General features: G+C 41.3%; 1 protein-coding gene across 1 annotated transcript; it reads right to left on the bottom strand.

The window, feature by feature from the left end:
- Positions 1–6,597: 6,597 nt before the first annotated feature.
- On the bottom strand, positions 6,598–8,592 carry LOC138605283 (odorant receptor 131-2-like). The gene is made up of 2 exons (XM_069677429.1): positions 8,443–8,592; positions 6,598–7,365 (listed from the first exon to the last, which is right to left on the bottom strand). Exons 1-2 carry the CDS (start codon positions 8,590–8,592, stop codon positions 6,598–6,600), a joined length of 918 nt encoding a protein of 305 aa, XP_069533530.1.
- Between the last annotated feature and the right edge of the window lie 3,754 nt (positions 8,593–12,346).

Raw genomic sequence — 12,346 nt, 5'->3', positions numbered from 1 at the left:
TAAAAACCAAACTCAGGACTGTGACAGAAGAACTTCAGGAAATCATCTCTTAACATCCAGCCATCTATGCCGCTCAGGGTCGCGGGGGGCTGGAGCCTATCACGGCTGTCATTGGGCGGAAGGCGGGGTTACACCCTGGACTGTGATCAATCACAGGGCTGACACATAGAGACAGACAACCTACGGGCAACCCAATAAGCTGTCTTTGGAGTGTGGGAGGAAGCCAGGGACCCCGGAGAAAACCCACGCATGCAGAGGGAGAACATGCAGACTCCACACAGAAAGGCCCACTTTTTGCAAACTGGGGTTTGAACCAGTGACCTTCTAGCTGTGAGGCAACAGTGCTAACCACTGCACCACCGTGCAGCCAATCTCTTAACAATGAAAGACAAATAATTACATAACTAAACAAGACTAAATCAAGACAAGAACACAGAATATATTAAATACAGAACTAAACAATTGAACTCATGCATGTGGGCATTAGAAGTGTTTTGACTATTTGACACACCCTAATGACAGAGCTTATGACAGAAGAACTGAAAGGTCAAAAGTCATGTCATATGTTTTAGTTAATGTCAAAGTGCTTGATGGAAACACAATCTTAACCACATCAGTAACATGTCTCAAAAAGGTTTTTCGTTCCGCGTCAGTAACGATGACATTAATGCCAGACCTTTTCAGATACGACAAACACCTTCTACATCCTGTAAACCAAACATGTTGTCGCTACATGGAATCAAACTTTGTCTTCTAAGACCGACACTGTTAGAACAATGTATGCAGAATGTGTGCGTACAGTAGAGGCAGAAAATGCATCGCTGAAAAGTGCATCGCTGCCCTGTTGAGGAAGTTGTTATTCATAAATTGTCCGTTTCAAACTAAAATGAAATTGGATTATTAGTGTCAAACCTCCTAAATTTACCTCGTCCATCGTTTAAAACAGTACTGTATGATATTGCATGTGAACTAATCCGTTTGTGTATCTCCTCATTGATAATTCAGCCAATGACTTTATATGACTTTGATGATTTTTCACTAAGGTGAAGGTGGTTGTCTCACACGTAAATATGGTCATAACTTATTCAATTCTGAACAAACTTCTGTTTCAAGCAGCCAAATGGCACCATCTTTATCCCATGTCTACTGAATGCTTCACAAAATCTCACTCGTGCCTCGTCTCATTCAGGTTACACTGAACAACTGCCCATGTCAGAGTCAAATTATAGTGATGTTGTCTAGTAAAAGTTCCACCATGACAACAGACACAAAAGGCCGATTAAATTTAATATGAGTTAAGTTTAGTTGTGTCTGTATTTTGTACTAAACTGGTTTACAACCTGTGAAAAACGTATAACTCCCAAACAATGTTCAAACTAATCTATGTTTGAACACAAACAACCTTCTGATAAATCAGGATGGTTTAGTAATCAATATCCAACTATTTATTGCACTGTGTAATGATACATATGAAAGGTGTCATTTTGCACGTTACTTCATTATTATATGAAAATAATGTCGCACCTGCTTTTTAAAGGTAATTTTGGTGCCAATTTTCCTCCTCAATCAAACCATCACGAGACATTTAGAGACGCTCAGTGATGAAAGCAAAGAAGAACTCACCTCTGGAAGAAGGTCAGGGCATCGATCTTAAATAAAAAAATATATATATTTACTCGCACAAATAGACATCAATGCATAAAGACTTATGGGATAGAAGTCTGACGAAAACAGTATGACCAAAAGATGTCAGCGCTTTGGAAAGAAGCTAAACATGCAGTCAGACAATCAGTTCTTTGAAGAAGTGTTTTAAAACGGTTTCATTCAGTCTGTACCAAAACAGTCAGAATCAGTTAATTGCAAAAATAACAGTAAAACAATGAACACATTTAACAATCATGAAAGGAAAATCACCAACACTGTTTATGCAGAACCAACACGTTTGCCTTAATTGCAAAATATTAATTGGAAAGTTTGAAGCCATGATAAATAAACATAACTCATATTCAGAGTGAGGTGGTTCTTCTTACCTCAGTTAATGCAAAAAGACAAGCGCATCAACATTCGCTCCAGTTACTCTCTGACACATATTTGTATTTATAGCCCAGGATTCATGGGTGTGTTTACATGGTGATGAGTTGCATGCATCCATGTAGGGGATGTTCAGATTTGGATTCTTAATCAATAATTGATGAAAATAAGCTTTGCATTTCCTTTGAAAGCAGAATGAAGTATTCTTTAAAAAGCACTTCAAATACAACACAGTGTAGCTCACCTGTAATCTGCAGCTGCACTTCTGGAGACAGCCAACATTTAGCCATCCCTGTAAGACTCGACAGTCTGTCAGAAACGTTTTAATAATACCTTTACATGAACATTGTTTGCCCTAACTCAGAAAAGAGTATTCCTACTAAAATAATTTTGTGGCTAATGACTATTATTATACTGTATTCCTGTCCTCCGCACATATTGTGATTAACTGCAGCACAGAGCAATCACACAAACAGACAGGAGGCCATCTTTCACAAACTGAGCATATTCAAAATTCATGCATGTCCAAAGAAGGCTTCTAAAACCTGAATAATAACTGCATATCAATCAGAAAATACTTCATTATGAGGCCTAATTCAGGTTTCAATCCAAACAGAATATTACTAGATGACTATAACCAGCATAGTCAAGAGGAAACCCCGCTCACTAGGAACGGCCTGCGGGTTCCTGAAAGATTGCTACTTTTGAGGACAGCAACATTAACCCTATAGAAAAGGGCAAAGGTGCCTGGTGTGGCCCAGGCAGCCGCAGCACAAATCTCAGTCACAGGCAACCCTTGTAGGGCTGCCCAGAAAGTGGAGACGATCCTGTTGAGTGGCCCTGAAAAGCCTCTTTTCAGTTTCTGGCAACCAGCAGGAGTCAGTGGTTGCCTTTCTGGACTCTGGACGGAAACAGGAGGCCCCCTGACCATGGATGCATCAGGGCGTCCTGTCCCAATAGACTTGTTGACTTCTGGGCAGTGTGTTGGGGACTCTGAGGTGACAGGTCCACTTATGCTGTGCCATATTGGCTCCTAATTTATTCACCTCTGAATGGAGTCTCTATTCCCCCGAGGGTAGCTTCTGGCGTGAGAGAAAAACTGCCACCTTATTTCCTGGCTCTGGCAGGTGCATTGCCCTGAGGCTGGAAAGCCAATATGAGGAGCTGTCTTGCAACCTGTACTGACAGATCAAAATGGAGGTCATTTATCCAAACTTGGAATGGCACCAAGTACACAAGGCCTAATGGCAGTATTGATGTCACTCACGTCATCAAGACCAATAGTTTAAAGAAGCTGGAGTATTGTCTCTACTTGTCGCAGAGTTGGGGAGGCCAAAATCTGTCAGAAGTTTGAAGTTACACCAATATACACGGCCCTCTGGCTGGAAAGACGGACAGTGTGGCCGAGTCTTGTCACATGACTGAGAGGGGCTGTATAATTCTGCTCTGATTCTTCCTGAGTTGGAGCCCAGATCAAGCAGTGATGTAACTACTGTTGGCTTACACTGGGGCAAGTGCTGCCTGCATGCACCTTGTAAAGACCCTTGGGCCTATGGAAAGACCAAATGGGGGAACCTTGAACTGACAATACTTGCCTTCAACTGTACTTAGCATGTGTAACATTTTCAGATAGTCATTCAGAGAAGGGTGCCATCTTTTTAGATCTTGTTTTTTGATTTCTCCAGTGCCTTCAACACCATACAGCCTCTGCTTCTGGGGGACAAGCTGGTGCACTCGGGAGTGGATCACCTCCTCACGGCCTGGATTCTGGACTAACTCACCAACCGTCTGCAGTACGGGAGGGCTCGGAGGTGTCAGTCCGACACTATTGTCTGCAGCATGGGGGCCCCCTGGTAACGGTGCTGGCTACGTTCCTGTTCACCCTCTACACTGCAGACTTCACACACAACTAGTGTTGCAAGTTAGATACTTTTTCGAAACAGTTTGGTACCTGAATTTCTCAACGTTCGGTACTTGCTGTAGGTCAAGTCTGTAGGTGTGGCTCTGGTGTAAGTGACAGAGAGTGGCATGTCTTGGCATGAGAGGATAAAATACTACGACTCGCATCTCTACTAGGCGGCAGTATTAGCAAGGTATGCAAGTCAGACCGTTGATGGTGAGGTAGACGCCTGTCATTCATCCACGTTTATGCAGCATTAGCCTCAGCTTTGATTGAGAGAGAGAGAGAGAGGCAGTGCCTCTGCCTCAACAGGTCCACTATCGGCGACAACAGCGAGTCATCTTCTGAAATAAAGTACCTCCGTACTCTGTACTGGAGAACACAACAAGCTGCTGAAGTTTCCGTGGGGACGACTACTACAGAGCAGATGCTGATGGTAAACCCACTGACTTATCGACACCTGTATGCTAAAGTTCTTCAAAACAGTGTCGTTTAAGGGAGGAAACACTAGAAACCTCGCCAAGCACCTCATAACAAACAGCCAGACATCTCCAAGGAGTACAAAACATGACAGGTTAGCATACAAGCGTGCATCGCAAATAGCATGACAAGCATATTAGAAAGTTCCACACGACGAACGTATCATCAGGGTGTCGTTTCTGTGCTTTTAAACGCTCAAATAATGCAGGGCTACTAGCTGACGTTACATGTCACTTCTATTATGGTGGAACTGAAGCGTTAGAACAGCCAGCAAAAGAGGAACACCCCACCGTAAACAATGTGATTGGGTTGCTGGAGTATCTTGTAAGTGGAAACGGCCTGTTGGCAGAATCATGGTTTGTCCGTTTGGAACTAGCATATGACTTTATATGAATGAAATTCAAATGACATAGTTAAGATATCATTGAAAAGTTTTTGTTCGCTCTGTGAGCGTCGTGGGTTTTGCAAAAGAGCACTGAATTTGAGCCAATAGATTAGAATAAAGAGATATACAGTATATAAATATAAATTGGCAATTTGCCCTGATATGTATGAAATAAATATTAAATTATAAATAATTAATTGTAAATGTTGTGTTAAGCTGTGGTAATTGCAACTGCAGCTACAAGTTTAAAGTGTTTAAAATATTTCGATACTAAATTGACGTTTTTCTGACCTGAAGTTTGTTTGGGACTTGTCCAGTAATCTCACAGTGTTACAAGCTGTTAATGAACTGTGAATTCCAAAATGTGACCAACCCTCGTGGACATCCTGTGTGTGATATATTAGGTATCGTGTATCGAGCCAGTATGGTTTTACTTTCAAGTATCATATCAGTATGGAGTATTGTGATACTAAACTCGGCATTGGTATCAAAGTCAACAACACTGTGACAACACTACCCACAACTCAGCGAACCGCCACCTCCAAAAGTTCTCTGACCATTCTGCCATCGTCGGCCTCATCGCCCATGGGGACGACAGGGCGTACAGAGAACCGACCCAGGGTTTTGCAGTCTGGTGCCAGAGAAACCACCTCCAGCTCAACGCAGGGAAGACCAAGGAGCAAGGAGAAGACCAAAAGGAGAAATCTTTTAAGTACCTGGGTGTCCACCTGAACAATAAACTGGACTGGTCAGAGAACTCAAACGCTCTCTACAAGAAGGGACAGAGTAGACTCTATCTGCTCAGGAGACTTCTGAAGTCCTTCCTTAACTCTGTGGCGGCATCAGTCATCTTCTTTGGAGTCGTCTGCTGGGGCAGCAGCATCTCTGCTGCTGACAGGAATAGACTACACAGACTGGTGAAAAGTCCAGCTCTGTCCTGGGCTGCCCTCTTGACTCTGTGGAGGTGGTGGCTGACAGGAGAATGATGGCCAAGCTGTCGTCTCTGATGGACAACACGTCCCACCCTTTGCAGGTGACACTAACAACAATGGGGAGCTCGTTCAGTGACAGACTCCTTCACCCGCGGTGTCTCACAGAGAGATACCGCGGGTCTGTTCTTCCTGCCGGGGTCAGACTCTATAATCAACAGTAAACACCAAAACGGACACAAAGTGCGATAACACTCCTGTTAAGAGTGCTGCAACATAATCTACATGTGCAATATTTATCTTTATTTATTAATGTGCAACATCACTTCACTTCATCTCACCTCTCAACATGTGCCATACTTCTTCACTTGTCGTATTCGTTCTGTACATATTTTTTGAGGATACACTTATTTACTTACTTATTCTATATGCCCTTTATTGTAATGTTGCACCATCCACTTTGCTCCTGCACAATGTACATTTCCCCGTTGTGGGAGGAAGAAAGGATTATCTGATCTGATCTTATTAGGAAGGAAAATATCGGTTTGTGATTGAACCACCATAAAAAAGACTTGCCAAAAAACACCACAAGCAGGCCTTTTATGTTGAGGCAAGATTAATAATAAACAATATAAACTAGAAGTTGTTTGGAGAAAAAAATAGTGATATGAAGAAGCAACCAAGCACAACTTGTGCTGCTCTGAATGCCATGATTTAATAACCAAACAAGAATAAACAGAATCAGTCTCAGTAACTTGATGTTGACATGACGTGTGGTCTCTAGCAGAACAAAGTGAATGCAGAGGTTTGTTCTGTTTTACGATCTCACTCCATGTAAAGCAGGTTTTTGACGGTATGTGTGTGACTGCTGCTCACTGTGTTCTCACTTTACAGAACAGATACCTTTTCAGGTACTTCCTGAAAGTCTTATCTCTAATGCCATAGATGATCGAGCTGATGGACCTCGGAAAGATTTGTATGATGATGTAACAAGCGAACAGGGTGTCTGAAAAATTCTTAGGAAACCATTGCAGCAGAGCGGATTTTAGCAGGGGCTCTACATACGTCGCCATACACAACAACACCTGGAAACCGTGCAGGAGGACGGTGTTTCTGGCTTTCTTAGCATCTCTGCTCGCTGTTTGTGCAGTGAACAGAATTCTGAAGTAAGTGAAAACAATAACGAGCCAAACTAGAACCAGATACACAATATATGTGACGTCTCTCTTCCTCATGATGTAGGGATTTCGAAAGGCAGTTTCCCGGAGGCAGAACACACGGGAATGGAAGAAGTCCAGCTGCTCTGTGGCCAAAGCGATGAAGAGATCAGGAAGAACCGACACCATGGTCGTCATCCACATCAAACCAATCAGCATCAATGTTCTCCTGACGGTGCAGATCTGCACGTGGCGGAGCGGGAAGCAGATGGCGATGTAGCACTCCACCGCCATGCACGCCAGGTTCAGAGGGGTGTTCTCGGTGGCAAAGAGAGCCAGCAGGATGAAGACGCAACAGATGGAGACTTTTATTTTGTAGAGAATGTAGCTCATGAAGAACAGGATGATGGTCACGGTCACTAGGATCAAGTCGATGACCACCAGGTGAAAAAACAGGATGTACCGAGGATTCATGTAGAAAATCTGTGGGAAGAAAAGCACACAGAAGAGAAGTGAAGAACAGCAGGAGCTGGAAGTATTGATCTTATTTACTTGTTACTGTACTTATCCAGCAGGAAGTCTTTTGGATTGACAGTTCTACAAATGTAGGCCTAAATGAGGACATTGATCTGACTGCTTTGTGTATATTGACGTGTTTGTTGTAAGCTTTCCTGTAACCCGTGTCTGACTGGTTTTGTTGAAATTCAACTGCAGATTTTAATGTGTTTGTGTTATTCAAGAGTAACACCTACTTCTTCTGCTAACATTGGTTATATTTAGTTTTTTCTCTGTGCTCTTTCGCGTCCCAGAAACAACACATGAATGAGTGAAGTCATAGAAATGACATCATCTTTCCTCCCCCGTCTGTGTTTCCTATAAAGCTGCATGTAAACAAACAGCTTGAAAAGTGACCTCTGATTATAATACCCTTCTGTTTTAAAGTTATCCATAATAAAGTCCGTACTAGGTAGCACAAAACGTGCACAACATTTAGTTTTTACAGATTACAGGTATCTGAAGTTTTTGACTTTTTCCAAGAAATGACGTCAAAACAGAAAAAAAACACAAACATAGGCTCCGTATTTTAACTGCAGGTCCAACTCCTTTGCACTCTGCTCATAAATATGAGCATTAACGTTAAAACATAATGATACAGAGTTCAAATACGTTCTGTAGTGCAAAGACATATTTTGTTCATCTGTTTCCAGATTGAATTGTTTTGGATCGATATGTTCTGTGTGTTTAATCAGCAACATTTAATAAAAACAAAATGTTTAATGTATTTTAAGACAACTTTGATCAATATTTATGTTCCATTTTCTTACTTACATTAAGCATATTTGAGGGATATGAAGTGTTTGAGATACTTCATCACAATAAGCATGAAAGACACATGTGAGCAGGAGCAGACCAACACTAGATGTTTCAGGGTGCTAATGATTACAAATGATCAGCACTGATGAAACTCTTCTGCTGCTACATTGATCATAATTTGAAAATGTACTTCTGTCACTTTTCTTGAGTAAACGTGTTATTAATGTAATCAAAGGAACATCAGACCTGGTGCTTGCGAAAGGTCTGTATGAGGCCTGCATTGATGTAGTGGATGGAGATGCCGATAACAACAACAATCACACCCTTGGTCACAGCTTTAGTGAAGGAGTCTCGGTACTGTATCACCACGGTCACATTGGCAGATGACGCGTTCATCTCTCGAACATCTAACAAGGCAGAAAACATGCACGTTAATGTTGACAATAACTTCACCAGGAAGTGAATTATTGACCCACGTGAAGACAAAACTATTTGGAACAGGTGAAGCCCTCAGGTGTGTCATTACATGCCGTCATTTTCATTAAAAGGAAATCTATAAATGCTCTTTATTAGACAATATTAAAGCAACATATAATGTTGAAGCATCGTACATCAAAGTTGGACACACATTTGTTATCATTATTATATTCCATTAGCGCTTTACTTCACATGACGTCATGACATGAGGCAGCTGAGTGATTCAGCCTTTAAGCAGAGCACTTTTTCTACAATATGTTTCATCGATGTTCCAAATTAAAACTGAAAAACAAAAAACCTCAATGTTTTTAGCGTCTCTGCTCGCTGTTTGTGCAGTGAACAGAATTCTGAAGTAAGTGAAAATAATAACGAGCCAAACTATAACCATAAGTCAGAAAAACCAGCCCTCATCTCCGGCTCAGAAACAGGACCTCCACTTAAGATTCAACATAAAAAGTCTTTTATCCCTAAAATTGGAGCGAGTCAATTAAAAATGTAACAGATCAAGAAGAACATAAGGTGTTCTCCTTAATTCACGTTCTCTGCAGCTGTCCGAACGGTCATGAAACATCTGATTCAGAGTTAAAACGTTCAGTGCCGTTAGCTGTATCTGCATTTCTGTAAGAAGTAATAATTCATTTAGAACACTGACACATTGTTGTCACATTAACTGTCCCTTAAACAGCGCTGTATTCACAAGCAGAAGCTTATTGATATTTTTCTATGATCAGCCTTAGTGTCATTTTAATTTTCAAATTGTCAACATTTCAGTCTTTAACTGAACTTCTGCTTATTGTTTTAAAAGTATAAACTGTCTTCCTCAGATAAAATCATCACTTTAAAAAGAGAACACACTGGTAAACAGACACCCCACATTGTTGTTGCGTTCTGTAGACACTAATAACACAACCAACCAGCCGCGCTCCAACAGTCAAATACAGGATTCATCAGCCACGTAACTGTGCAGTTCTTACCTCAGTTGATGCATTGAGACCACAGAGGCAGAGCGAAGGCTTTATATGTGCTTTGTTTAGCAGTCATGTTTGTGTTGGTGTGTGTTTTTACACAACGCCTTTAGAAGTATGATTTGATGTTCAAACTTGCGTAAGTAAACTTCAGAATGATTCTGAATGTGCAGTAATCTATAGATACAAATGAGCCACAAAGTCTTTGTGTGAAGCAAAAGCATTCATTCAAACCTTCAGTCAGTTTGACAATTTAGGATTTTTTTGGACATTTATGTCGCCAAAACATGTAAACCAACTTGTGCTTCCGCGAGGTTTGGATTTTATTTTATAAGTGAAACATTTCAAAAGCTTTTGGATGGATTTATTACAGTTTGATAGAAAGGTTCTGTTTCCTCTCAGGGTGAACTGAAATCACTTTTGTGATGCTCTGAAGTGGTGCCATCATCGGGACATGATTGTTCCATCCAATACTTTGGTTTATGATTATGTACGTGCAAAACTAATGACGACTTCAACAGCCTCAGCTGAGCTTCATGTTTAGTTTCACAATGTTAGCATGCTAACAGGCTAAACTATGCAGACTGTCAGCGTTTAGCATGAACTTAAATTGCTGCTGTGCCCGAGCCTCACAGAGCCGTTAGCAGGACTGTAGAGTCTTAAGCCCAGTTCAGATCAATGATTCAGATCAATGATTCAGATCAATGAATCACAACGCAACAAAACAGTTTGAGAATGTTGCAGAGGAAGTTGCAGCGGTGTGAGCTGGTTAGCTGCAGAGCGTCTGAAGCCGTTGCTTGGAGTTGCAGAAGATTTGACTTGTAAAATCTCCAAATGTAGTTTTAGAACAGAATGATGTCGTTATTTCATTCAGCCAATCAGGAAACAGCATGAATTGGCATAGGTCTCTGGCGCTGCAGTAGCCAAAATTTTACAAATATAATGTAAAAAACTATAGAAAGGAATCGTGTCCTGGAATTAGCAGCAGCTCTAGACCTCGACATTGTACCCTTGAATCAAGGTCCTGTGCATGTTTCACTGCACATCGGCTCCTTTGTATCAAACAGAGCTTCCACGTTTCTACTTTCACTCTGACCGTGTTGGCCTTTATTTTGAAAGTACCAGCTGTTGGATGCCTGCGATGACGATCGGTTGCTTTACGTTCTCACTCACGTTGCAGGCTATGAATGTAAACTCACCGGTATTACACAAACTCTGTCTCAGCGCAGTGCTAAAGAGCAGTCCAAAAACTGAAGAAATAATCCCAAAACAAAAGCTCACTGTTGTTGTTGTTTTGACTCACACACCTGTGCTGCAGGCGAAGCAGTGGAGCATACACACAAATCCCCTCAATAAACATGTGTGATGTGTTCACTGTAGACGTACTGCTGTGTGAAAAACCTTTTGATTTGATGACCTGCCTGTTTTATGTTTCGGCCTTTATGAAACACTTTGTAGCTTTTATTTTGAAAAGTGCTCTATTAACACATTTTATTATTATTATGTCGCCTCCTCTTGTAGTGCATACAGAAGGATTTATGTTTAGTGTTTGCAGCGGTGTTCCAAAAGTTGAACTATTTTCAACTGAGAATGCAGCGACAAAAAACAGACGACAGCTGACGTGGAGCACTGAAAACGCTGAACTGCATTGGTGTTGTTTAGAAAGTCAGCGCTGCCAGCGCAACACAACGCTGTTAGTGGACACAGGCCCTAAACACAGTTCTAATTTTAGCCCAGTTAGACTTGGGAAAAAACCCATAAAGGCTGTTTGGTGAAAAAACGCAATGAGAGATAAAAACCCGAAAAGAAAATGTGACATTTCAGTGCGGTTTGTAGTCACAACATCAATGATCATTATAGGAAAAATAAAAATGTTGGAGTTGTAATATTCGAATAAAAAATTAAAAGATTAAATTATTACATTTAATAAGTAGTTCGCTAATTCTTTTTTTTTTTTTTTGGCCTGATGAACAGGAAATTCATTGATTCAGAGGCCAGAAGTTTTCAGAGGGGACTGGTGCTGTGATGGGAACCGAAGCCAGGCGAGTGAGCGTCCGAGCGTCACTGAGTAGCCAGTTCAGAAATACATGCATCAGTCTGAAAGCTTATCAGACGGCAAAATACTGCACAATGTTTTTAATACTACTGGACGTGTATAAAATTCAGACATGCCTGATTAAACGCCGTTATAATCAGCTGTGATGCATTTACAAACTATCTGCATCTTTCGCTCATCTAGAGTCCATTTTTAATGTAGGATTACCCAAAGGAAGTTTGCCTTCCTCTCTTGCTGATATCTTATTTGAACCAACTTTATTACAGTTTTTAAAGAGATAAAATTTATCTCTGCTCACTGATCAGGTGGATGTTTACACCACTGTAGCTGCCCCTTTAAACCGTACCGCGTGAGAATAAAAGTTGCAGGTTGTGGTCCTGCAGGAGGTTGATTAAAAAGTGTATAGCGAGATGACACTTAGTCGATAAAATCACAACAGTCTGACCAGCTTTACTTTATCACATATTACTTCATCCCACTTTTCCATTGGAGAACTGTATTTGAACTCTAGAAGTTCTCGCCTCACCCGCGGTCACTGATGTGAGGATGAGTCTGGGTAGACCGAACTTGATCTCTGCACTCGAGCCCTTTGTTGAGTCGCTTAATTTGTAAATGAATCAGCTGTAAAGACCTCTGTGCGAAAAAGCGATGG

Source organism: Semicossyphus pulcher, unplaced genomic scaffold (assembly GCF_022749685.1).
Source record: "Semicossyphus pulcher isolate SPU_LCO1_2020_fin unplaced genomic scaffold, fSemPul1.0.p SCAF_3, whole genome shotgun sequence".
NCBI classification, from domain to species: Eukaryota; Metazoa; Chordata; class Actinopteri; order Labriformes; family Labridae; genus Semicossyphus; species Semicossyphus pulcher.
This window is presented reverse-complemented; position numbering and strand designations above follow the sequence as displayed.

Bases quoted from the DNA above. Each gene is read 5' to 3' on its own strand.
- LOC138605283 (XM_069677429.1), bottom strand. From the start codon at position 8,592: ATGAACGCGTCATCTGCCAATGTGACCGTGGTGATACAGTACCGAGAC. The intron at 7,366-8,442 runs GTCTGATGTTCC...TTCTTCCCACAG, and splicing joins AGACCTTTCGCAAGCACCAG to ATTTTCTACATGAATCCTCG.